General features: G+C 46.4%; 1 protein-coding gene across 3 annotated transcripts in view; it reads right to left on the reverse strand.

Annotated features, from left to right (window-relative positions):
• Positions 1 to 25393, reverse strand: part of MICAL1 (microtubule associated monooxygenase, calponin and LIM domain containing 1) — a 44996-nt gene that overhangs the window by 1950 nt on the left and 17653 nt on the right. For all 3 annotated transcript variants that reach the window (XM_081195119.1, XM_081195118.1, XM_081195120.1), the window contains exons 3-23: positions 25110 to 25317; positions 23653 to 23769; positions 23021 to 23122; positions 21660 to 21815; positions 20508 to 20608; positions 20042 to 20299; positions 18440 to 18555; positions 17654 to 17780; positions 17157 to 17241; positions 13588 to 13735; positions 10734 to 10921; positions 10358 to 10467; positions 10043 to 10093; positions 8424 to 8598; positions 8065 to 8150; positions 7237 to 7879; positions 6133 to 6212; positions 3255 to 3356; positions 1582 to 1675; positions 1372 to 1468; positions 371 to 444 (exon numbers count right to left, since the gene is read on the reverse strand). In XM_081195119.1, coding sequence (XP_081051245.1) covers positions 371 to 444; positions 1372 to 1468; positions 1582 to 1675; positions 3255 to 3356; positions 6133 to 6212; positions 7237 to 7879; positions 8065 to 8150; positions 8424 to 8598; positions 10043 to 10093; positions 10358 to 10467; positions 10734 to 10921; positions 13588 to 13735; positions 17157 to 17241; positions 17654 to 17780; positions 18440 to 18555; positions 20042 to 20299; positions 20508 to 20608; positions 21660 to 21815; positions 23021 to 23122; positions 23653 to 23769; positions 25110 to 25317 — 3118 coding nt within the window. The remainder of the gene's footprint in view (positions 1 to 370; positions 445 to 1371; positions 1469 to 1581; positions 1676 to 3254; positions 3357 to 6132; positions 6213 to 7236; positions 7880 to 8064; positions 8151 to 8423; positions 8599 to 10042; positions 10094 to 10357; positions 10468 to 10733; positions 10922 to 13587; positions 13736 to 17156; positions 17242 to 17653; positions 17781 to 18439; positions 18556 to 20041; positions 20300 to 20507; positions 20609 to 21659; positions 21816 to 23020; positions 23123 to 23652; positions 23770 to 25109; positions 25318 to 25393) is intronic.

Consider the following 25393-nt stretch of genomic DNA (forward strand, 5'->3'; position numbering starts at 1 on the left):
TATAAGATGCCAGAGTTCATTAACTTGGGTTCCTTTGCCAACTACCTTAAAGCCCAAGAGAATCAGATATAGTAAATAGCAGGGTAGCAAGCTTCTGCTTCGTGTATCCATCCTAAATGACCTTTTCCTCCCCTCATTCAAGCAATTGATTTACAGTAATCAATTCTAAAAAAATTCCTTCCAGTAGCACCTTAAAGACCAACTAAGTTAGTTCTTGGTATGAGCTTTCGTGTGCATGCACACTTCTTCAGATACACAGTAATCAATTCTGTGAATGAATAAAAATATGCTCCCACTTAGCTTGGCAAGCATTTCTTGGGTTTCTCTGCATTTCCTAGTATAAACCTGGACCCCTTATACTCTCTCTTACCATCCATATTATCGTATTGGCGCAGCTCATGATCCAGTTGGCACTGCTGTTCCTCTAGTTTCAGCTCTTGCACCCTATGGGGTAAAAAATAACAACTGAGAACTTTGGTCATTTATAATTGAGAAGCTCATGATAGTATACAAGATCCACTCTTGAGAAGTCTTCCAATTGATTCTCCCTTTGTTAGTAACAGTCCTCTGTATACTGTCAGCTCAAATATCCATATACTTTAAGCCTCATTAAGAACAGACTATTGGGCAGGAGTTAAAGTAGTAATGAATAAGGCATGTCTGCCTTGTCTAACTGGAGCTTCCCAGGGAAAGGTCCTGTTCTCCCGGAGATAGCCAATACTTCTGCAGTTTACAGAGGCCTTTCTATCTACAGAACATTACCAGGGGAGTAGTTCTTCTATATACACATGGCAGACTTTCAACATAAGGTCTGGTCCAGTGCCAGCTTTGCATGGGTTCATTCTCAGAATTCCCACTGCTGGTCTGCATCAGCCTCCCAGATGTTGCTGGACTCAAGCTCCCATCAGCCCCAGCTCATGTGGCCAGTGGACAGGGATGATGGGAGCTGTAGTCCAATGAAAGGCTGGTGTATGTCACATTCTGCCAGCTGTATGTGTTTTGTTTCAAATGAGCTAGCTGTTTAAAACCAAGCAAGGAAAGGGGACAAAAACGACTTTTTAAAATGGCTTAGGGGACTAAGATCTGCTACTAAGTCCAAGAGCAACTCTAAACCCCTTCACCTCCCTTCCCCACCCTTGACTGGCACAGTAGTTCTATTCATGCTGTCTGTGTGACACACCATCTTCCAGCACTCTGAATATGAACTAGGTTGGGTTGTTAACGGCATTCAAGGTAGCGCAGGAACCAGAAGAATGCCACTGGAGCACTACATGCGATAGTACAGGAAGGAGCAGTGCTGTACCAACTCCCCTGTGATCAGAACTGACATGAGTACCAGGTCTCAAAACTATGAGAGGCTGGGTCTCTTACGCAATCATGAGGTCAGACTCCTCGCACATCAGGCTGTTCTTCTTTTGGACCAGGGAAAGCAGCTGGTTCATCCATTGTTTTAGTTCAGCGTCTGTTCCTGGAGGATAAAGGAGAGAAGAAGTTATCCCTGGAGTACAGCTGCCATTGCATGTATTATCCATAGGCTGCAGCCTCACCCCCATCTCTCTTGGCGGAAGCCCAGGCTCTTACCTCTCTCTTCCCGCAGAGATCGCTCCAGCTCTATGCCCTGTTGTTCAAGCTCTCGGAAAGTCACTTCAATCTCTTCCAGCCTCCTCTGGATTGACTGGAATGCCCAAGCAATAAAGAGTTGGTCAAATGAAGAAAGCATTTCAAAGTGTAAGGAAGAGGAACCCAAGCACGGGTGGATAGCTTCCCAGAATAGCTGGCAGGAACTCTTATAGGGTAGTAGTACACTTTTTGGCAAAACCTGGCAGTGCTTATGATTGTCTGTGAAGCAAAAAATGCCCGTGTGTTACATCATTAAAAATCTAAGGGCATGATCCAATCCCTCCTGCACCTGAAACTGTGGATGTACAGGCTACTTAAGACTATAAGTGTAATTTAGTCATTTTACAGTCTCTTGAATATTTCTGCCATTAACTTTATATGTGCGTACCATTTGCAACAGTTTAGAACCTATCAACTGTTGTGAAATAACTCACAAAGGATTTATAACTATTATAATCATCACGCTCATACAGTTCTATAAATTAAATTTTGAAATACTTTATACCATTTAGTTGAATGAGCAAAATAGTCAACCTAGGGCTTCACACAGAAGGTGTTTCGGCCCAGGAAGCAGCACACCATTTCCACGTAACCCAAACATCCTGCACCTGTGAACTTCAACTGTATATATACAGTACACGGTAGTTATATACACCCTTCCAGAAGCAGGTCTGCTTGAGATGTTTTATTATTTAAAAGCATTTCTAAACCTCGACCCTATTTTAACATCTCCAAGCGGTATGAAAAAATACAACATAAAAACCAGTAAAACGGTATAAAGATTAATTAAGAACCTGGTCCAATCTTCTGGGGCTGGGACTCATGGGAGTTATCCTCCCAATGTTCTGAAGTGCATCACATTCCAGTTTCAGGAAGCCTAACCTACTTATATGGGGTGGGGCATTAACAGTGGGAGCAACTAGGGTACAAGAGGAAAAGTGGGGGAAGCTAAGTGAGAGTTTACATCTAAATTAACAGGAAGAGGGCTCCAAGGTGGAGAAAATAGGTGATGCATGGGTGATACTAAAGCCAGGAACTGGTACTATCAAGTCAGTGGATATGGGCTATTTCACATTAGAAGTGAACACTGTTTTTTAGTCATTCATTCATTTGTTGCAATCCAGCTTGGAAGGGTGTGTGTGTGTGTGTGTGTGTGTGTGTGTGTGTGTGTGTGTGTGTATCCATCCTAAAGGGCATATTAGAAATCCATTAAATAATACTTTTTATACAGGTCAACAGTGTCACATATCATTAGTCCTGGTGTAGGGCAGCTCCCCATTTTATGCAGCAAACACAACAAGGGTGATTCCCCACCCCAAGTGAATCTTTAAGCATTCGTGTGCTGGAAACCCTTCCTGGAACAGCTGGATGTCTACATAATGAATTTTCTCTGGGAAATGGTAGTAAAGCTTGGATATATGCAAGCAAACATTCACCACATAAAGTGTGCAGCTGTTTATAATAACAGGGAGGATCTCTAGAGACACCTAACGGCCTCGGGGCCTGAGATGTGAAATAGCAGGCTGCAAGGTATCTGAAGCTTCCACCCTTAATTTCTGCAGCCCCATTCCTCACTGGGACGATCCCTGTAAAAGTATCAATGCCCGTCCACCAGCGGAGCATGCAAGTATTACCTGCGCTTTGCAGAACCTTTTCATTTGCGCCTCTTTGGCTCGTCGCATCAGTGTCTTCTTCCACGTTGGATACTGAGGTTTTTCAGTGAAGCTCAGGAAATGCTGCAGCCACAACACACAAGCAAGAATCAAATGAGATGTTTTTAAAAGCCGCTGTCCACCATCTAAACTGCAGCCACAGTTTAGGGCTAGGCTACTGCATACTTTGCAGCTATAACCAACAGTGACCCAGCCCCTTTACAAGAAGGTACAAAAATAAATACATAAGCCCAAGGTGCCTGGTGTGACTTCACTGGGGAAAAGACGAGTGAATTGTTATCGCAAAATCGAGAGCAACTTAATGCTCAGAGTCTGGCCTACCCTGCAGCTGCAAGAAGTCTTGACAGAGTGACTCACTCTCCAGTCAAAACTTGTTGTGTAGACAGGACCATGCCCAGAATGCACAATGGAGAGGGTTGTCTTCAGGGCTTTGTGAGGTTCTTGTTAGTCATCCTTTCAGAACACGGATGTCTGCTGCTGTTCTTACAGACCCCCAAGCCAATTGCAGCCCCCTTGAGGGGGAATTCCAAATATTCATCTGTGGTCCTTTTCCAGATCATGTGTCATAAATTTAGGGCCTAGCACTACCCATCCAAACTGGGGATAGGGAGGAGCTCCATGGATAACAAGGTGCCTACTGGAGCTTCCAACCAGCCACACCACTTGGCCAACTACATCTGAGACTCCCTTTGTTGGTGTGAAGTGCTGGGAGTGTGAAAGACTTGTGGCCTGTTGCCAGTGAGATGGAGGAGATGGGGCAATGGGAGGGGTGTGGGGAAGAAAAGGAGAATGGAGATGGGGGTATACAGAGAAACCTGTAGGGTAAGGAAAGAGAAGGGAGTAACAGATGCGGAGAAACTTGTGACAGTATAGGGGGAGAAGAGCAAATGATGGGATGCAGATTTTTTAAAAAATATATAAACACAAAAATTAACAGGCTAGAGACAGAAAAAAAAGAGAGAAGGTGAGCCTGTTGAATCAGAAAACAACAAAAAGGAGCTACAGAGAGGGAGAAAAGTGGATTTTTTTGGAGAGGGAAGAGAAAAAGAAGTAGAGTTAACAGAAGGGTTCTGAGAGATGCGGTGGTGAGAGGAATCCCATGATTTGCTGAAGAGATTACCGTATTTTTCGCTCTATAGGACGCACTTTTCCCCCTTCAAAAATGAAGGGGAAATGTGTGTGCGTCCTATGGAGCGAAGACGCCATAGCCCCGCGACCCTCTCCCGACTGGAGAGGTGACACGCGGCTATGGCAGGAACCTCTACAGCCCCGTGTTACCTCTCCAGCCAGGAGAGCACGCGCACGGGGCTAAAGCAGCCCCCCGCGACCCTCTCCCGGCTGGAGAGGTGACGTGCGGCTATGGCAGGAGCCTCTATAGCCGCGGGTCACCTCCCCAGCCGGAAGAGCGCGTGCGGGGAGTGTCTGCAAGCCTTGCGCACCCGGCAGGAGGTCCCACTGGGTGCGCGAGGCTTGGGGCGGCAGCCTGTCGCCCGAAGCACGGGGAGCCCTCGGGAGGGCTCCCCCTGCTTCGGGCGAGTGTCTGCAAGCCTCGCGCACCCGGCAGGAGGTCCCACCGGGTGCGCGAGGCTTGGGGCGGCAGCGGACTGCTTGCGCGCACCTAGAAGCTTGGGGCGCGCTGAGCTCAGCACGCCCCAAGCTCCTGGTGTAGCGCAGCGATCCGCTAGCCCTGGGAGCGCCCCGCGGCTCTCCCAAGGCTAGCGGACTGCTTGCGCGCACCTAGAAGCTTGGGGCGCGCTGAGCTCAGCACGCCCCAAGCTTCTAGGTGCGGGCAAGCAGTCCGCTGCCGCCCCAAGCCTCGCGCACCCGCAGGGACCTCCTGCCGGGTGCGCGAGGCTTGGGGCGGCAGCGGACTGCTTGCGCGCACCTAGAAGCTTGGGGCGCGCTGCTTCTAGGTGCGCGCAAGCAGTCCGCTGCCGCCCCAAGCCTCGCGCACCCGGTGGGACCTCCTGCCGGGTGCGCGAGGCTTGGGGCGGCAGCGGACTGCTTGCGCGCACCTAGAAGCTTGGGGCGCGCTGCTTCTAGGTGCGCGCAAGCAGTCCGCTGCCGCCCCAAGCCTCGCGCACCCGGTGGGACCTCCTGCCGGGTGCGCGAGGCTTGGGGCGGCAGCGGACTGCTTGCGCGCACCTAGAAGCTTGGGGCGCGCTGAGCTCAGCACGCCCCAAGCTCCTGGTATAGCGCAGCGATCCGCTAGCCCTGGGAGAGCCCCGCGGCTCTCCCAAGACTAGCGGACTGCTTGCGCGCACGCAGAAGCTTGGGGCGCGCTGAGCTCAGCACGCCCCAAGCTCCTGGTATAGCGCAGCGATCCGCTAGCCCTGGGAGAGGCGCCCAGCTCTCCCACGCTAGCGGAGACCTTGCCGGCACGCAGAAGCTTGGGGCGCGCTGAGCTCCGCATGCCCCAAGCTCCTGGTGTAGCGCAGCGCACCTGGGGGGGAAATAAAATTTTTTCCCTTTATTTCCCCCCCCAAAAAAAAATCTAGGTGCGTCTTATGGGCCGGTGCGTCTTATGGTGCGAAAAATACGGTATGTGAAAAACCGAAAGAAAATGCTTTCCTGCTGTTAAAAGCAGAGAATTGAAGTTGGAAAGGACCACAAGGGTGATCTAGTCCAATCCCTTCAAAGCAGGAATCTTGCCCAACACAGGGCTCGAACCCAGGGCACTGAGATTAAAAGTCTTATGCTCTACCAACTGAGCTATCCCAGTTTTGCTATGTTTGGATGTCGTGATGATAACACACCCCTCCTGAGTTACTGAAAATGGCCCTGAAAGTGGTTTGCTTGTCTGCTGTGGTGGAATTGAAGTTTGGGCTTCTACACTCACAATATATGCTGCAAGATCTTGGCTCATTGTTTCTTCCTCCTCTTCTTCCTCTTCACTGTCACTGTCAATCTCCAGAGAATCTGTCAAAAAAAGGACAAGAGAAACATATTTCATTCCAGTGACTTGTGGAATGACACCATAAATTAAAGGGTGATTTGGGGGCTGGGGGTGGAGTGAAGCTTTCTTTTATAGCTAGAGATATCCAAGAGAAGAACTGGTTTTATATAATGAAGTGGGGAAGCAGGCACATTGATGCTATGTTCACTTCTTTTATACGGGCAGTGAAGGTAGAATTGCTTCTGTACCAATCAAAATCTGGGCCCAATGCTGCTAACAATGAAATTCCTCATCACCAGTTAGTACTGCAGTGATCTGAGACCCAAAACAAAACTGTTCCATAGAGGCCATAGAATGTTGGTAGTATAGCCCTTAAACATTTATGAAGCATTAACAGAACAGGGCACGTGCTTCCTGTTTTATGGTCTCCAGAAAGAGGACAAAGGTTAAGAAAGATAACAGGAAAGCACAATATGGGAGGGTTAACTCCCATGTTGAAGAACAGAAATGGGTCTGGCAAGCTATGTGAGTTCGATTAAGCAGGCAATGTGGAGAATGCTGCTGATGCTGCCACCACCACCTACTTAAACCACCTCATCTTAAAGGATGAGGGTTTATTAGAAGACACTACCATGGAAGTGGACCAGAGTAAACAGCTCTCTGGGCCACAATGAAGGCAACTCTGATCTGCTAACATCCCAAATGCTTCCGTTTCAGAAGCAACAAGCTAAATCTTCAATGTCACAAAGAATAATGTGTTTTAATATGGGATTGCACGGTGGAGAAATCCCATGTGAGCAGGATGAACATCGCACAGCACACACAAATGGATATGCTACTTAGGAAGCCCTGAAGCCATATGCAGCTGTACAGGAAAGAGCACATGGTGACAGCTGAGCATGGCCTTTGACACTTAGGTTTAAAATCAAAGGTGGGGGAGCCATTTCAATGGCTCGGATGTTGTTCTGTTTTGGTGAGGTTTCCTCCCATGTTTATGGTCTGCCCCAAACTTTTGGGATAAGGCATATGATATATAAATAAAACAACCTTCTGAGATGGTGCTGAAGCTGGGTTCTTCTATTTTCATATCTGGAAAGTGAAATGAGGCTGATATTGGACTCAGTCGGGATAACTCAAGCTTTTCCAGGGCTGACAAGCAAATCTTTTTCTTTGGGAGATTTTTACACTCCTTCTGTTCTAGTTTGGGGCTCTGAGCAGTTGGCACCTTTCCAGAAAGAAAAGGATCTGTATCAGTTCCTTGAATTCCTGTCACCAGGCTGTCACGTGTCTCTTCTTGGGACTGGCTGCCAGTCCAATTCTCTGGTTTAAGTCTCTCTCTTTTTGGACTGGCCTTGTTTCCATCTCTGCCTTCACCTACAACCTCTGAAGTTAAACCAGCCTCAGAAACAGAGTCCGCCAACTTCTTGTCCACCTCCACTAATGGTTGACGATGTGGATGCCAGGATGAGTTCATAGTACAAGAGCTTCCATTTACTCTGGCTGGGAGTAAGCTGTGGCCTTCAGCAGCTGATTTATGAAGTTCTGTAGGTTGACCTGTTGGCAGCTGATCTTCGAAAGACAGCAGGTTCTCATCCAGGCGTGGTTGATATGGACCCTTTTCCATCTTATTGTCCTCGGCAGCCAAGTCCAGAATGCCTTTGTCTGAAGGAATGAGGAGTTTGGAGGAATCCTAGGGAGACAAAAAAGCCGGTTTTCCAAGCAAGCAAGTTGCAAGGCTGTCGCCCATGAGCGTGACAGGAAGTAACATGGAATACGCTACTGGACAGAGTTACTAGGTTAATTATCAGCTAGGGAGCTGCCTTGCTAGTCAGCACCAAATGCCTCCAATTCTGAAAAGGCATCCATCCCACTCACCTTACGTGCTGCTCTGACAGAGGTTGTGCTGCTGGGTGTAGTTATGTCCTTGGAGGTAGGACAGTGCAGCATGCAGTAGAAATTACCTAGGAGTAAAATCAAGACAGCCATAATCAGGTAGGGTATGTTGCTTGCATTCACCTGACTTGCCAATAAACATGACTGCCAGGGCAGATTCAGATACCTCAAGGAGAATAAAAGCAAATGGCGCAAATGAATCTTGATATGCACTTGCAGGAAGTAGAGACACAATGCAAAGAAAGGCAGCCAGTTTGGATTTTAGAGAAATCAATGCCCCCGTCTGCACTGACAGCTGTGCCATTCAGGCTAACCAACTACATCTTCTCAACTCCACTCACCGTCATCTTCATTGAAGGCGTAGTCCCCCAGGCGCAGTGTCGTCTTGCAGCGGCGACACTTGAAACAGCCACGGTGGAAGAAGCATCCCTCCGCGCTGACTCGCTCCAGGATGTACACACGATCTCCGCAGAAATAGCAGGCATCGCTGCTCCTCACCGAGGAGGTGACAGGGCTCTGCCAAAAGACCAACACCTTTAGGACCACACGTTCCAAGTCATCTTGTGCTTTGGTTTCAAAATACATGGTTCAGCCCAATGAGACATATTAACAAATATCCACAAGTTGTTGGACTACAACTCTCATGATCCCTGAGCTCCGGCTGGGATGATGGGAGTTGCAATCCAACAACATCTGGGAGAGCCACTGGTCCCCCATCCCCGTTAATGGTAACAGCCCTCTGGCCTCTCTGCCTCCGACATCTAGCGATGACCTCACTCCATCCAGAGTGAGATAAACGTATCCGGCAGCATTACAAGTTACATTCCAATGTCTTTCTCCAAGAAAACAACCTCAACAAGACAATGGCTGCAAGGTCCAGCAAGTCATTCCTTTCCGTCAGATAAGAGGAAGGGCGGGTTTGCATCTCAAGAGAAGAGAGCTGCCAGTATGTAACCAGCAGATGAATGCAATAAAAATCTTCGGTTTTTGCCCAGTGACATCTGGCTTCTTCCAGACCTAACAGCTGTTTCAGCTTGGTTTATGCATGAGAGCTAGCAGCCTGCAGCCTGATACAGGGAGGAACATTCAGCAGCCACCCTGAGTATGTGCAAGTGGTCAGCCTTCGTAGGCAGCATCCAACTTCCTCGCAACTGTTACTTGCCTCCAGTGTATCCTACCAGCCAGAATTCTGGTGCAACATTTTGTGTGAAAAGGGAGGAAATCAATGTTTCTTTGAGCACTTAAAAATAAATTTGTGGTGGGCCACAGCAAAGTTCAAATTGGAACTGAGGCAGGGTGGGATTTCCCAAATGATATTTGAGTTCCAATTTTCACAGGTGGAATTTGACCCTCGGGATCAGTCTTTGAACTGCAGTCTTAAAGTTATATTAGTCATCTGGCAGTTGCAGTCAATAAACTGCATGCACTGGATTTCCCATCATGTGTTAAAAGGTCAGAAAATCTACAGAGTCAATAGCAATGACTCAAATAAGGAGGGTTATGGAGTTTCCTTAAATGAAACTCCCTGAAATACAGACTGGATTAAAAAATGGAATTTTTCAGAAGCAATGAATTTTCAGAAGCAATGAATATCCATTCCCATCACTACTCTGGACCCAGACATATCTAATGTTAACTTCACACATAACCATATTCCTGCAATAAAGGCATTTCCATGTAGAAATTCACAGGAAACCCAAAATGTAACTATAATGTGTGAAGATGCCGCACTCAAAAGTCCCCCCCCCCATATATTCATGCAGTGGGAAACTGCAGATGGCTAAAGCTTCCCGCAGACAGTGAAATACCACAGGAGTTTGGTATACTATGATCCACGTGCAGATTTCATGTTCATTTTTTCAAGCCAGTACCTTCCATGTGGAATCATCACATATGACATCCTCCAAAACTTGTCCTCCAAAACAGATGAGCCCCTAAGTGCAATGACAGAAGAACTTACCCCAGCCTCTTGCTTGGTCTTTTTGGCTTGGTCATCCACTGCAGAGCTCTCCTGCAATCAAAAATTATGACTTTGGAGCAGCAGAAAAGACAGAAGGCCAAAGACATTTTGCTCCTGCAATAAACGTAACCCCCACCGCCCGCCCCGATCCTGTACTTCTTACTAGGGACATCTGAAAATGGGTAGGGCTAGAGTGATCTGGGAAGAGATCATACCAGCTGCCAAAGGGCCATTAGCCAGCACATAAGACACAAACAAACACACTGCTGGGAATGTCTGGTGATGGGCTAGCAATGGCTTTGGAGAGAGACTCACCAGGGCACGTTTACGTGAAAGAGAGAGACTTTTCTGAAGCTTGCTGAGGAAGAGGATAGCTCCCTTGGTACCACGTGTTGACAGAAGCATTGAACTTTTCTCTTCTGGTTCTGGAAGAGAGAATGCAGTGTTTAGGAACTTGGGAAGCTGCCAGATACTAGTCCATCTAGCTCAGTACTCTACTGTCTACAATGACTGTGGCAGCAGCTTCCCAGGGGTCCCCGAACTACCTGGAGATGCTGCAGGTTGAACCTGGAATGGCCTGGGAAGAGTCCCCAAGGACCAGGCAGAGGCCTGGAAACAAGGTCCCCCACTCCCCTTGTGAGGCTCCCCTTGTAGGAGAATCCCCAGGACTGGGTTCCTTGGGACTCCCTACCTGGAGAGTTCTTGAAGGCATCATAAAACTGGCTCAGGTAGGTGATCAAGCCAAGCCTCTGAGGTTCGGACATCGAAGCCATTTCAGTGCTGGAGAGAACCGGAGGGATCCCTAGCTCTTGCTCTGCCACATCTAAGGCCAGCTGGTTGTTCCCAATGGGGTCATTCTGGTTGAGTGCGTTGACATCTCTAGAGAAGGAAGATAACAAAGTCAAGGTGACTGACAGGACTTAGCCCAGACTGAGAGAAACTTTAACCAGACACCTGAAGCAGAAGGTGAAGTGTGTGACGGTTTCTTTAAAAACGATAGCAGCACAACTCCTAGCTCATGACAAGCTGGCTTGTGTGAAGCGGCTGCCATGTGCATTAGTGGGCACCAGGAGGCAGTCACACAAATTACATTTCACTTTAAACAAAACAAGAAAACCACACACAGCACTGCTTCCAGTAATGGGATGTCAGCCAGCAATTTTATCTAAAATGTATAAGTTGTTGTTAGAATGGAACTTGAAGGATGAGGAAGTTAAATCGGTAATGATACATTGGGCCAGAGATTTTGGTTATAATATACAATTTGAAGACTGGGAAAGATTGTGGAAGGAGAATCTAAAATTTACAGCATGTATGACGTTAAAAGAAAATGTTATGAAAATGTTTTATAGATGGTACATAACACCGGTAAAATTAGCGAAAATGTATAAGACATGTAACAAGTGTTGGAAATGTAAAGATAAAGAAGGCTCTTTTTACCATATGTGGTGGGAATGTAAGAAAGTGAAAGGCTTCTGGGAAATGATATACAATGAATTGAAGAAGATACTAAAATATACATTTATGAAAAAAAACCAGAGGCCTTTCTATTAGGAATTTTAGGAAATGAGATAAAGAGAAAGTGTAAATTTTTTCAATATGCAGTGACAGTTGCAAGAGTGTTACTGGCTCAGAAATGGAAACAACAGGAAATACCGACGATGGAAGAATGGAGAATGAAACTCTTAGACTATGCTGAGTTGGACAAATTGACTGGGAAGATTAGATACCTAAGAGACCAAAAGTTCATCGAGGACTGGGGAAAATTTGTGGAATATCTGGAATGTATAAGTGAGGGACAGATAATGCTAGAGGGATTTAAAGAAGCACTGTGAAATTTGAGAAGTATTGTTAAAAGGGAATAGAAAAGGAAAGGTTTAAATAATGACAATACAACTTAAGGAATGCGTAACTTAAATAATGACTATGGATGATTCACGGAAAAGCTGAAGGAAGTCCAGAAAAGAAACACTTTGTGATAAATTGGATGTGAAATTATTGTGTGCTTTTGTTTTTGTTGTAAATTAATAAAAATTATTTATAAAAAAGGGGGGATGTCAGCCAGCAATCCTCCTACCCCTGTTTTAACAACCTTGCTCCCATCTCATTTCACTATGAAAGGACAGGAAGACTCCCTGCTTCTCTTGATCACCAAAAACAGGCAAATGAAATGTCGCTGCCATCCTATCTGTGCAAGACTGTGAAGCAACAGACTCCCAGTTTGGGGAGTCCGTGGCTTTGTGGCCATCAACCCCCTGAAACACCCTCTAGGAATTGAGAAACATGCAGAGACTGCTTTGTGGGCGGGGTGGGGCACCTTTTTTAGACTGAAGACCACACTCCCTACCCACAGCCTGGGGGGAATGTCCCATGGCAGTGGCAGGCAGGGGGACCAGCAGCATAAGTGGGTAGAGCAATTAGTGTCAATTCTATCTTTGTACAGTAGCTGGTTTCTTCACACCTGCACCTCCCTCTCTCTCCTCCATCCAGGTAAGTGAGAGGCCTGATCGGATCTCAAGACACAATCCAGCCAGGCACTCAAGGAGGTGCAAAATAAAGGATGTCATGTGGGGAAAGTCCCACAGGAGAGACCTGGAGAGATGTGTTTGGCTCCTGGGCCCGAGGTTCCCCATCCCTGCTCTGTGGCAACATAAACATGAGCAGAGGCATCTTTTAAAGTCACATCTACCTTTGTGGCCGCCCTCTCTTTCTCCGTGACTGGTAAGAGGGAGAGAGGAAAGGATGGTTGCTGTGGGGAAGAGGCTTGAGAATTGGTACCTCTCTAGATCAGCAGGGCAAAAGCTAGCTGCAGGCTACAAGGTCTTCCCATGCCTGGCCTAGCTTGTCCCTTGGCATCTTAGGTTCAGTGGGCTCCCCTTGGTTCTGAACCTCCAACACAAAGGAAGGCTAGGATGGAAGCGTTCAGCTCTGCTTTTCTGAAGTAGAACTATATAGAGTAGGAGAGTTCCACTCACAACACAAAGGCAGCAGCACCATGTGGTGATTTCTAGAGGCGGGGTGGGGGATAGATGCTGAGCTTCCCAAAATGGAGCAAATCACCAGGTCAGTAATGGAGATCTCTAGGCTGACTAGATCTGTGGCTCACACACACAGCTTCTATTCCAGCATCAAATGGCAACTTGCATGTCTGTGAGCCACCACAGATCAAACTTCTTGCAAATCTCTGCATATCACTTTGTACATAAGACATTTCACTGCAGTCCGTTCACACTCTCAGCTGCGTTATAAAGAATTAAGAACTAAAGTGATGTACAGGCATATATGGACTAGCCCTTAATTTAGACCTTTGGGATATACAGTTTGCTGAATATGTGTGTGTGTGATTTAGGGGAAAAAAGCACTTAGCCACAGAATAAGTTGACCTGCACAACAAATTTAAAATATTTTTTTCTACAAATGGACAGTATAATCACTCCAAAGTAGCATTTCCTGGGCGGTACAGCAATGGCTAATTGTTATGCCTTTAGAAAGTTTGCCTCTAATGTGCCCACAGGCACTCCCTCCCTCCGGCAAGGCTCACTCACAGAAGATCCGGTCGGAAGTGATGTATGAGGGCACACAGGGCCAGGCCACTTTTCCAGGAGGATGTGAAGTCTTCTACCTTGATGCCACGATAATTTGCTGTATTAGTTTGACACCAGCTAAGCAGCTCCTCATAGGCTCTGTTGGAATCTGGAGAAGGGTGGATGAAGGATGATGGAGGGGAGAGAGAGAAAGAGCAAACCAAGCTAAGGGTACATGAAAGAGAGACACTTGGTCCAGTTCCCAAGATATACCTAGTGACAAGCAGGAATTGGGAACCTTTCTGCCCAATCTTCTTCCGCCCCCTCCCCCAGGGGCCAACTCTAATCTTCTGATGTCTTGATGGCATCAGATGACTGATGGATGGGCAGCCCAACCCATCTAGCCAAGCTGATCCACAGGAAAGGGGTTGGCAAAGCAGCACCCCGCAGGACTGAACCCTCCACTCACCATTCCCTGCTTGGGCTACACTTGTGAAGAAACACCCAGCTGGATTGAAAACCGCCTCCCACCACTGACATCACCCAGTGACATCAGATGATAGACAAGTGGGCATAGGTTGGGAGGGGAAATGGCCTCATGAATCCAACTGGACCCCCTGGCAGACCAAGATTAGTCTGTGGGCCAGCGGTTTAATAGGAATTAATAGGATTTCTGTAATGTACAGTACCTAGTCTGGCAGCATATTGGGGTTTATTGTCTGAACTTCTCCTCCTCCATCAGAGCTCAGAAAAGGGGAAAAGCCTAACACATAGCTACCAACAGAGATGAGACTGTGTATGTGCTACTTTAGAATTAGGGCAGACTGCTGTACTCCAAGTCCAGCTAAATAGGGAGCTTCAGCCAGCTTTTATGCTGACAAAAAACTTTGCCTAAACCACAGCTCTGTTGCAACAGGAATAATAATAATAATAATAATTAATAATAATAATAATAATTTATTTATTTATACCCCGTCCATCTGGCTGGGTTTCCCCAGCCACTCTGGGCAGCCTCCAACAGAACACTAAAATACAATAACCCATCAAACATTAAAAGCTTCCCTAAACAGGCTTGCCTTCAGATGTCTTCTACTAAAAGTTTGGTAGTTATTTTTCTCTTTGACATCTGCTGGGAGGGCGTTCCACAGGGCGGGTGCCACTACCAAGAAGGCCTTCTGCCTGGTTCCCTGTAACTTGGATTCTCGTAGTGAGGGAAACGCCAGAAGGCCCTCGGCGCTGGACCTCAGTGTCCGGGCTGAACGATGGGGGTGGAGACACTCCTTCAGGTATACTGGACCAAGGCCATTTAGGGCTTTAAAGGTCAGCACCAACACTTTGAATTGTGCTCAGAAACATACTGGGAGCCAGTCTAGGTCTTTCAAGACCGGTGTTATATGATAGGAAGAACAACCACCAAAGTATACTTTGCTTCCATCAAAAGCAGTACAGCACAGGGCTAGCCTGGCACCACTGACCCTACTCTGATGCCACACAGGAACCCACAACAATCACATTGCCATCATCTGCACCGCTGATTTACACATCAGCATGCAATAGACTTGTAACAACATCCTTAGCTTGGCATCCATCAATGCACAGCCTAAAAGCTGAGTGGAACTGAATCAGAAGTCTTCCTAGTAGCTAGCACTCCATTTCTAACCAGGGTGAACAGGCAGGTCACATTATCTCCACACCTCCCAAAACACAGTTATTTGCTAACCATCACAAGGGCTATTCCATAAGCAGAGCAAGGCCAAGGGGAACAGACTGGGCTATGGAAAACAATGACAGTGTGGGAGGAAATATGAGAAAACACAGAGAAGAAACAAGAGAGCTGTAATTTAAAGAGGGAAGGGGGAGCCAGAGGGACAGAGAAATGCACACACACACGTAAGAGAAGGCAGAAAAACAGTTCAAGAAATGCAGAGCGCTCTGTGGCATTTTTAGTTTATTTCATAGAAAGCTGGAAAGGAAAATGCTACAACTGGAGCAAAATGTAATAGATAAACACCCTCGCCATTGTTTAACAACTGGGCAGCAGGGGATTTTTTTCCCCACAGAAGTGATAGTTTGGGAGTGAGAGATTGTGACAAATGTGTGTTTTTCTCCTGGGAGATGAATAGAGGGTGCCTATGCAGTAGGCAGAAATGTTTCAGCATTGTCAGTTTGTTGGGAGGCAGAAGTTTTTACACCCAAGTTTACACCAGAATAAAAGATTAAACATAAAAAAATAAAACCAGAATAAAAGGGAATTTCACTGTGGAAAGATTTGGACCATCTTTCTCCAGGGGACCTTGGCATGCCTGCAGTGAGGCCAAAATATGGCAAGGCCTTAGTTCTGGACTTCTTGCCAACCAAGAGGCAAACCAGTCCCAAGGCAAGCCAGCCATGTTGTTAACCAAGTTACAGTCCAGAGTCAACTGGCTGGCTGACTATAACAGACCAAAGTTTCCTCAACCCTATTAAGACAACTGGATTCTGCTACTCTATTACTAAGGTGTATGCTGTGTGCTTGTGGATCATGGGAATATTGCCCAAAATGCAGGTGTATTCCTGGGATTTTTTCCCCCCAAAGGAATATCCTGAACCAGTTTTCTTCTGGGATAACAAAACTGAAGCACTTCCAGAAGTGGAACCATAGAGAATGGGTGGAGGGAGAAAAAGAATTGCAAAAAGGACTGAGATCAGAGAACAAAAACCCAGCAAAAAAAGAAAGAAAAAGGTCTCCTATATACTAGTAACAATCTGCTGACATTGACTTGTTAACTCTATGCACTATGCCAGAACACTTGAAAGTAGTCAGCCTTAACACTGATTCCTCTCTCCTAAGAAAACCTGCCTTCAGAGACTATTTTGCAAATTACAGACCATTGAGCAAAGCCAGACAAACATCTGTCTGGGATGCTGCAGGCAGTGGGTCTCTTGTTCCAGACTCAACTGAATCTCTCCCAATTTTATGTTTAATCTATGTGCAGAGTGGTGTGGAAGGTGGTAGAAGTTTTAAAACAGAGGTTGGATGACCATCGGTCAGGGATTCCTGATGCAATGTAATTCCTACATTGCAGGGGTCTGGAATAGGTGACTAAAACTGGACTTCAGGGGGGCAGGAGGTAGATTGGTGCCTTGCCCATAACTAGCAAAAGTGGAACTCGCAAAACAACTAAATATATACACATTGCTTCATTTTCTTAATACGTTAAGAAGCCACCCTATTCAGCTTTCATTGTCACAGAATCTCGCTTTGTTTTGTTTTGTTTTTAGCAAAGGCAACAGTGTCATGTCTATGGAGAACCAAGAACAGTCTGTTAGAGTGAATGCTTGGGATCACTCTTCCACATCCCAGTCTGAGAGACAGCAATATTGACCCAGATATTTGCTGCTTGGGGGTAAAGCAGAGTCCTAGGGAAGGAAAAGCAAGCAGAGAGGTCATATGGGTAGAGAAAAACAGAAGAGGAGGATCTGCTGCAGAGAAATCCAATTCATCTAAAGGGAGAGAACAGCGAGTATGAACAAGTGTGGAGGGGTCTGGTACTGGTTTTCAGGTGGATCCATGCAACCAGTAGCCAGGGGAGAACATGACCCAGACTTGCCTTTGCTGACTATCTCGGGGCTGCCACGACTTCTTCCTTTCTTCATATCCATTTCAATTTCTCCTGTCACATACAGATTACGAACCTGGAAGCAGGTGCACCCAGTTATTTATTTCCTATCACTGACCGGATCCAGAACAAGACCCAGCTAATTCCCCCAGGTCTGCAGCTGCCCAAACAATTCCTGTATGGCCCTTAGCGTCCCAGCTTGGAAAACACACCACACCCCATTACTCAGCAAAGAACAACCTTCAGTGCCAGAACAGCACAAAAGGACGTCTTGCAAGGGAGTCTCTTCTCCAAGCCCTATTGCAGCGAATGCCAGCGTTCTTATACATTTCTGTTATTTTTGGAACATGGCTCAGGGACGTGGCATGGTGCCAGTGTTTAAAAGCTGCAAAGAGGAGTGAATGAGGCAAAGAGAATCATCAGAAAACTGACAAGGAAAAGGAGGAGATATTGTGTTTTTCACCACCACCCTATACGTATAGTGATACCTGAGAGGCTTTGATGGCTTGGAGGTTGATGTTTGGGTACCGCGTAGTAGGATCAATGCTGTACTGACTGATGTTCTTGTTGGTGTTGTCAGGTGAGGTCTGCGACAGCTGCTGATATATGCTCTCCCTGCATGGAGATTAAGCAGGAATGCCCCCCTCTTAGTCCCTCAGCACCAAGATACATTGTGTACGTGGCACTCACAGCCTTCAGCATTCAGGAGCCTTCAGGCAAAAGAGGAAGATTGACATGCTCTCACTCTTCTTATCTTCACAGCAGTCCCTCCTCACCCTTTGCCTGGGTCTGTGGCGTGAGCAGCATCAACAAGTTCTCCTGCGCTCTCAGATTCCCACTACATCAGACAGTTACACCCATTCCTGTCCCCCATTCCATGTTCCAGGTCAGTTACACATGGCCCTGCAGTCTCCTAGATGATGCTGGGAACTTTCTGAGGTTGGGCAGCAGAACAGAAAGGGGCTCCGCCAGCTCACTCACTTGCCTGTGTGCAGTTCCTGGTGTCTTATGGCTACCAGGCTAGGGCTTAAAAGACTGAACAAGAGAGCATGAAGCAGAAGACCCTTCAGAAAAGACTGTCTATGTTCAGTGGGAGAAAACTGCCCCAGACTCTGAAGCACTACTTCTAGACAAAATAGGCAGTCCTGGCTCACTGTATCAATATCTCTCCTCCCTACATTGAACACATAACCTGGAACATCTATAGACCACCACCATTGCCAGTCACCCCACCATCACTGTGGGCAGAGAATGCCCCTTCTCAGAGTGCTCACCTCTCAGCCAGCACATCCAAAGGGGGCATCCCCGAGGCCCATCTTTTCACCATCCAGGCAGCATCGAAAGCTGCCAGGAACCCTCTGCCCACACCAGTGCCCAAAGGCCAGAATGGCTGGGAAACAAAAAGAGAGAGAAAGAACAAAGAGATGTTTTGGGGTCTCTTAGCAAAATGAGTCAATGAGATATAGCAGACGTTGGCCAACAGCTCAGCTGCATCAAAAACGCAGCAGGAAATTGGGATTCCAGAGTGATTCTGGCAGTCATGGTTAATTCACAGCAGCCCCTCTGTGTGCTGCATGTTGTTTTGGCAAACGTTTGCATTAAATGGGGGCCCACTCCCCACTCACACCAAGTGTCAGCTGGCTAGCTCTCTTTTGCCAGATAAAGGGGGCTGCATAGTGAAGTGAATTAGTGCAAAGGATAAAGTGCTAGATCAGAGACAGCGGGTTTCCCAGATGTTGGACAAGCCCTCCAAGCTAGACAAACAGAAGGGCAGGGTTATTTAAAAAACAAAGACAAACAAACAAAAAAAACCAATGCATATGGTCCCCAACCAAAGGTTAGCCTCCGGCCTCACAAATTCCAGGAGCAGATTTGCCTTCAAGCCCAGATAGTCAAGTAACATGGATCCCTGCTAAGTCCAGGTGAAAGACAGTCTGTCTGAGAAACATGCAGATTTAAAACAAGATAGCAGGTTGCTTAACTTAAAGAACATTTCAGCTTTCAACACATTTTCTGCAACGGTTCCCATCACAACGCATGGAAGAGGAAAGTGGTTTTTTTTCTAATCAGTACAGCATTATTTACTGTAATGCAAGTTTATAAACACTCATAGAAATCAATGGGAATGAAAGCTTAGCCAGTGTCAGAAAAATCCCAAAGTAAAGCTCCCATGTAACGCAGTTACAACAAACTTCACACAAATTGTTTAAACCTACATTTCCCAACTGACAGCAATTTTTTAAGATGAGGAAGCTTTTAACGAAACCCTCTCCAGTTCTGAACCAGAAATAATAATAAAAAAAACAGCATGAGGCAAAGGACCCCCGGACGGTTAAGTCCAGTCAAAGGCAACTATGAGGTTGCAGTGCTCATTTTGCTTTCAGGGCAAGGGAGTCAGCGTTTGTCCACAGACAGCTTTCTGGCTCATGTGGCCGGCATCACTAAACCGCTTCTGGTGCAACGGAACACCATGACAGAAACCAGAGTGCACGGAAACGCCGTTTACCTTCACGCTGCAGTGGTACCTATTTACTTGCACTGGTGTGCTTTTGAATTGCTAGGTTGGCAGGAGCTGGGACAGAGCAACGGGAGCTCACCCCATTGCACGGATTTGAACAGCCAATCTTCCGATCAGCAAGCCCAAGAGGCTCAGTGATTTAGACCACAGCACCACCCGCTCCCCACTGAACCAGTACAATCTCAAGGCAGTGTGCCATGTGATTTTTCTGAACAAGTAGGTCAGTTCATATGGAAAGATAAGTGAATGAGAACTGCAATCAAGGATGGTTGAGATGCACCACCACCACACCCACTCTCCCACTGTGAAAAGGACTCTGTCCATATGCTTGTTGTGGTCTCATTATGGGGACACGTACCTCCACCAGGCAGTCCCCCACCAATCCAATGAGCAGCTTGGCGCCATTGCAGTCACGCACAAGAGCTGCGTTGTCTGAGCGGCTCATGCAGGTGAAGTCGAACATGTCAACATCTGGGCGGCTGCGGTGGTTCAGTGCAAACTGCAAATCAGGCAGCTGGTAATTGGTGGAGAAGTTGGCAGCTTCCTTGGCATAAGCAAGAAGAGCTTCTTGGTTCACATTCTCTGGAGACAGCAGACTCTCTATGTCTGACTTGTCCTAGAAATGAATGGAGACCAAGATATCTTCCATAGCAATAGTAAAAAAATCTTGTTGGAATGTTGCAGAGTTCAAGATTATGGGTGTGTCAATGAGCTCTCGGCCTGGCAGGATCTTTCACCTCCAAAGCATGTAAATTCAAAAGATGGTTTTGGGTCGCCATCCCCTCCCACATGGTACTTGCAGGAGCTTCAGTCTCTATACATACATTTAAGATAACTCCTTTTTTCAGCAGGCTCTGCTTCTTGGCTGTCATGACGAAGTAATGAGTGTCGTCTTTATAGTAGACAATGTTTTCCAAGTCAATGCCTATAATTGTTCAAACACAAGCAGAAGGTTAAAGGCTGGGGGCTGTTTTCAGCCTAGCACTACACGAAGGCAAGGACTTCTGCTTAGGCAAAGGCATGTTCTTCTGCCCTCTTCTCCCCCTGTGCCCCTAAATCTGTTCCAGGGGTTCCCCCAACACTCTGGTGTAGATTTGGGGGAACACAGGACACACACAGCAGGGAGAAGAGGAGGGAATTTCTATTGCACAAGAGGAAAGCCTTCTGTTGATGCAACATGGTACTTTGTACTACCAGATTTTTAGAAGACATCCGAAGACAGCCCTGTTTAGGGAAGCTCTTAATATTTAATAGGTTATTGTATTTTAATGTACTGTTGGAAGCCACCCAGAGTGGCTGGGGAAACTCAGCCAGATGGACGGGGTATAAATAATAATAATAATAATAATAATAATAATAATAATTATTATTATTATTATTATTATTATTATTATTAACATGTAAGATGGCTTATATGGATTTAAATTCATGGAAGGCTATCAATAGCTACTAGTCATGATAGCTGCATGTTGCTTTCAAGACCAGAGGCAGCGTGTCTCTGAATATTAATTGCTGGGGAACCACAGTCAGGGAGGCTGGCCATTGCCCTGATGATCGGTTTGCAGACTTCCCAAAGGCATCTGGTTGGCCACTGTAAGAAAGCAGGATTTTTGACAAAGCAGGTCTTTGGTTTGATCCAACAGAGCTCTTCCTTTGTGCTTACAGAGCTTTATATAGTTGGCACTTGAGGAAACAAATATCCTATCTGCCAAAAATCCCATGCCAAGAAAGCCTGATTTGCTAAACTACCCAAACAAGCAGATTTACATAATTTATTCAGCTTCTATTGGAATGTATCCAAAATGGCAAGGATCCAGGACTGGTCAAAAAGGTATTTGAAACAGGTTGACCCTTTTCCATTTGCTGTGTGGGCTTCCCCGTTTTCTCTCACTGCAAACTACGGAATGACATAGATTTTATTGAAGGCATAAGGGGAAAGTGTCATTAACTGTAGGTAAGAAGGATCCGGCCCAGACCTGTTTTGTTGTAGAGGTTTTGGAAGAATTTCTGGTTGTAGATGCGAGCCACTCCGCTGATCTCGGCCACCTCCACCTCAGCCCTGCTGTGGTGATTAACGAAGTTGGTGGTGATGCCAATGGCCAATTTCCCACGGGTCTCCTTCCGCTTAAAGCCTGGAGATAAACACACAAAGAGCGCTAGTCCTGAAGGAAAGGGAAGGGTTGGCAGTTTGTGAAAGAACTAGGGAAAGGATAGAAGAACAGAACATGGGGCCTGTTCCCTCATCTGAAATATGGTAACACCCCAAAAATGTCCAGACTAGCCACTCTATTTCTAGTAGTGGAGTAGCAAATGCCAAGCCCCAGCTCTATTGAATATCAAGATCTCTGAAGAGTTGCATGGTATTTACCAGCTCTCAAGGTGACACCATGAGGAATTCTGATTGAACGTTGAGAGAAAGCTGCCACCAGAGCCAGCTTCCTGGTGCCAAAGCGTCTACAGAGATTGTTCCCTCTCCCTTTGCTTTTCATCTCCTCTCCTGCCCCAAGGCAAGATGCCTTTCAGATTTTTTTATGACCCAAGCTATTATCAATGGTTGGCGTTGTGGTAGGCTGGGCAGCTGCTCTTGCCAATGCACCTAAAGCCCTCCTGAGGAGCCCTTGATTTGGTATTGAGGGAGATCAGGAGAAGCAGAGCAGATGAAAGCAAAACTTTAAGTCAGAAAAAAAAATGTCCAGTAGCACCTTAGAGACCAACTAAGTTGGTTCTGGGTAAAAGCTTTCGTGTGCATGCACATGAAAGCTTATACCCAGAACCAACCTTAAGTGTCAAACATATGGTCTCTAGGCCAACTCCCCAAGTGACAAAATGAAAAACAGTATATCAATTTAAACACACACAAAAAGAGGCAATTTCAGTTAACTCTACTTCACTCAACTTGCAGATTCCAGGGCAAATATTAATACTGTACAAACATTTCCCCAAACAACCAAAAATATAGGAAGCAGGGCTCCCCTGAAACCTCATAAAAGCTGAGGTTTGGGGAAGTGTCTCCCATCCCCAAAATCTGCAATAATGCTTTGGCCTTTCACTTGGCTAAGCACCATATCTACAAACTGGACTGCATCTGCATTGAGTTGCCCTGTTTGTTCCTAGAAAACTTGTAGCTTTGCCCTTTATTCTATCTGCTGGAGGTGCTCAGTACACAGGAAGGGGGGAACCTGCTCATCACAAGGCCAGAGGCACAAGTTTCTTCCAGTGTTGAGGAGAGATGCTATTAGAGGCCTAAGGAGCTGTTGATAAGACACCTGGAGCATCAAAAAACCCCGAAGTTAAATTCTCCCACAATCTTAACTAGAGGCCTTAAAGGGCTGCTTACCTTCTGGCACAAACCTGCCACCACCGGCAGAGATGAGGACGTCAAATTCACACTGGTTCAGGAGACACGAAGGAGGATTTAGGATGGCTCTCCAGCCATTGACTGTAATAACAGAGGATGTTATTAATAGCATCAGGATCCCTGCTGCAAAGACTGTCAAATTCACCAGACCCTTCCCCAGACTTGCATGTTTATAAAGAAAGCAGGAACAAATCAGGAGAAACTGCAGACCATAATGTCCTGGTCTGAAACTCAAGAACTGCATTTGTTCACAATTTTGGAGATGGGATTGCCTTTGTGGAGGGACCAGTAGCCAACAGGACACCCATGAAAATGTAGCAGCTTGACCAAGACGTGCCTCAGAGCCATGCGTTGTGAGTGATGTGAGAGACCATGAGCATTTTTTGGCAGGGTGTGTCTGATGGCTTGGTTTCTTTCTGGTTTTGCTTCTATGGCAAAGTAAGGGGGAAATGAACATTTGAAAGTGGAGGCAGAACAGAAAAGAAACTCATCCATGAAACAGTTTTTCACTGTGACGTCCTGAGCTACCTTCTCACCTGCAGAAACAAGGGGTGTGGATTGGTGCATTGCCCTTAAGGACTCCAAAGGCTTAGGACTTTTGTCATTCTTACCTTGTCCATCTGAATTTGCTGCAGGTGGAACGAGCCCCTTAAACTGCACATTGATGTGAACCTGAACCCCCAAGAGTAAGGCAACTTTCAGCAGGATCAGCTGCAGCTGGCGGATGCCTGCAAGACAGAGAAGGAGAGGATTAGCAGAGCTGGCCCAGTTAAACAAACAAACAAGCCCATCTGTGCCCATTTCAAAGTCGCTCTCAGACAAGCACTGCCTTAAACCTCAGCTACACCTTCCAGCCGCCTCTTCTTCCAATTTCAGAAAGAAGCCTGTTCCATGATTTCCCTGTCATGGGATTGGAAAATCATGGCCTTCCCCAGCTTCAACAAGAGGGATACTGAGTCCCAAATAGTTAATGAATATAGCACCATGGAGCGTTTTCTAGAAGCAGACTGGGAGGAAGACTGTGCAACAAGCTAAACTCCAATAAGCCAATACAGTGGTACCTCGCAAGACGAATGCCTCGCAAGACGGAAAACTCGCAAAACGAAAGCCTTTTTTGAGCTGCTTTGCAAGACGATTTTCCCTATGGGCTTGCTTCGCAAGACGGAAACGTCTTGCAAGTTTGTTTCCTTTTTCTTAACACCGTTAATACAGTTGCGACTTGACTTCGAGGAGCAACTCATAGCACGCGGTGTGGTAGCCTTTTTTGAGGTTTTTGAAGACTTTGGTGATTTTTGAAGCTTTTCCAAAACTTTACCGACACCGTGCTTCGCAAGACGAAAAAATCGCAAGACGACAAAACTCGCGGAACAAATTAATTTCGTCTTGCGAGGCACCACTGTAGTGTTAAAGTGAAAGCGAAGCCCAAAAGACAGGAATGATAATTAAAGTCAGCTAATTCCTCTGCCACACTGGCAATTTGACTGATTTATTTACTTACACAATTTATTAATTTATTTGAAACACTGATCCAATGCTGTTCTTTCTGAACTGGTACCACCTTGATGTACAGTTACTTTCTTGATATGCAGTTTAATTTGGGTACCCATTGCAGTTCCCTCAGTGAAACACATCCCTCCTTATGAGACACACCGTAGAATCGTAGAGCTGGAAGGGACCATGAGGGTCAACTAGTCCAGCCCCCTGCAATGCAGGAATCTTTTTGCTCCATGTGGGGCTCGAACTCACAACCCTGAGATTAAAGCCTCATCGACTGAGCTATCTAGTAAGAACCAATTCCTGAGAACGCCCTTTCGAAAGCAGAAATGCTACATTTTACAGTAAATGTTCAATTTACATAAGGCTGCTGGACCTTTAAACGCACTTTTAAATGACTTTTTCAGTAAATGCTTTCTAGACCAAGCCATTAATTAATTAATTAATTAATATTACTCCATCCTCCCCACTCCCACCCCTACAAGCTCCCATTAGCTGGTAATGCTGGTTTCTCGCCACTGTTCCATAATGTTGGAGATCCTTTCCCTGCCCTGGTCCATTCTGCATTACTTACTGATGTGATCCAAGGATCCTGTGCAGAAGTGGCCATAGAATTTCTTCGCTCCCAGAGCCCGCAGGTCTTGGATGCTGAAAGGCCAAAGGTGCAGCACATTGTTCCGGGAAAAGGAGTCTCTCTTCTCCACCACCACCACATGGGCTCCAAGGAAGGCCAGTTCAATCGCCGAGCGGAGGCCGCAAGGGCCTGCCCCAATAATCAGGCACTGGAAAAAGAATTATCACCGGGTGGTAAGTTTATAAAATGGTGCCATAAAGGAGACAATGCTTACACTTGGAAGC

Source organism: Podarcis bocagei, assembly GCF_964188305.1.
Source record: "Podarcis bocagei genome assembly, chromosome: 5".
Lineage (NCBI taxonomy): Eukaryota > Metazoa > Chordata > Lepidosauria > Squamata > Lacertidae > Podarcis > Podarcis bocagei.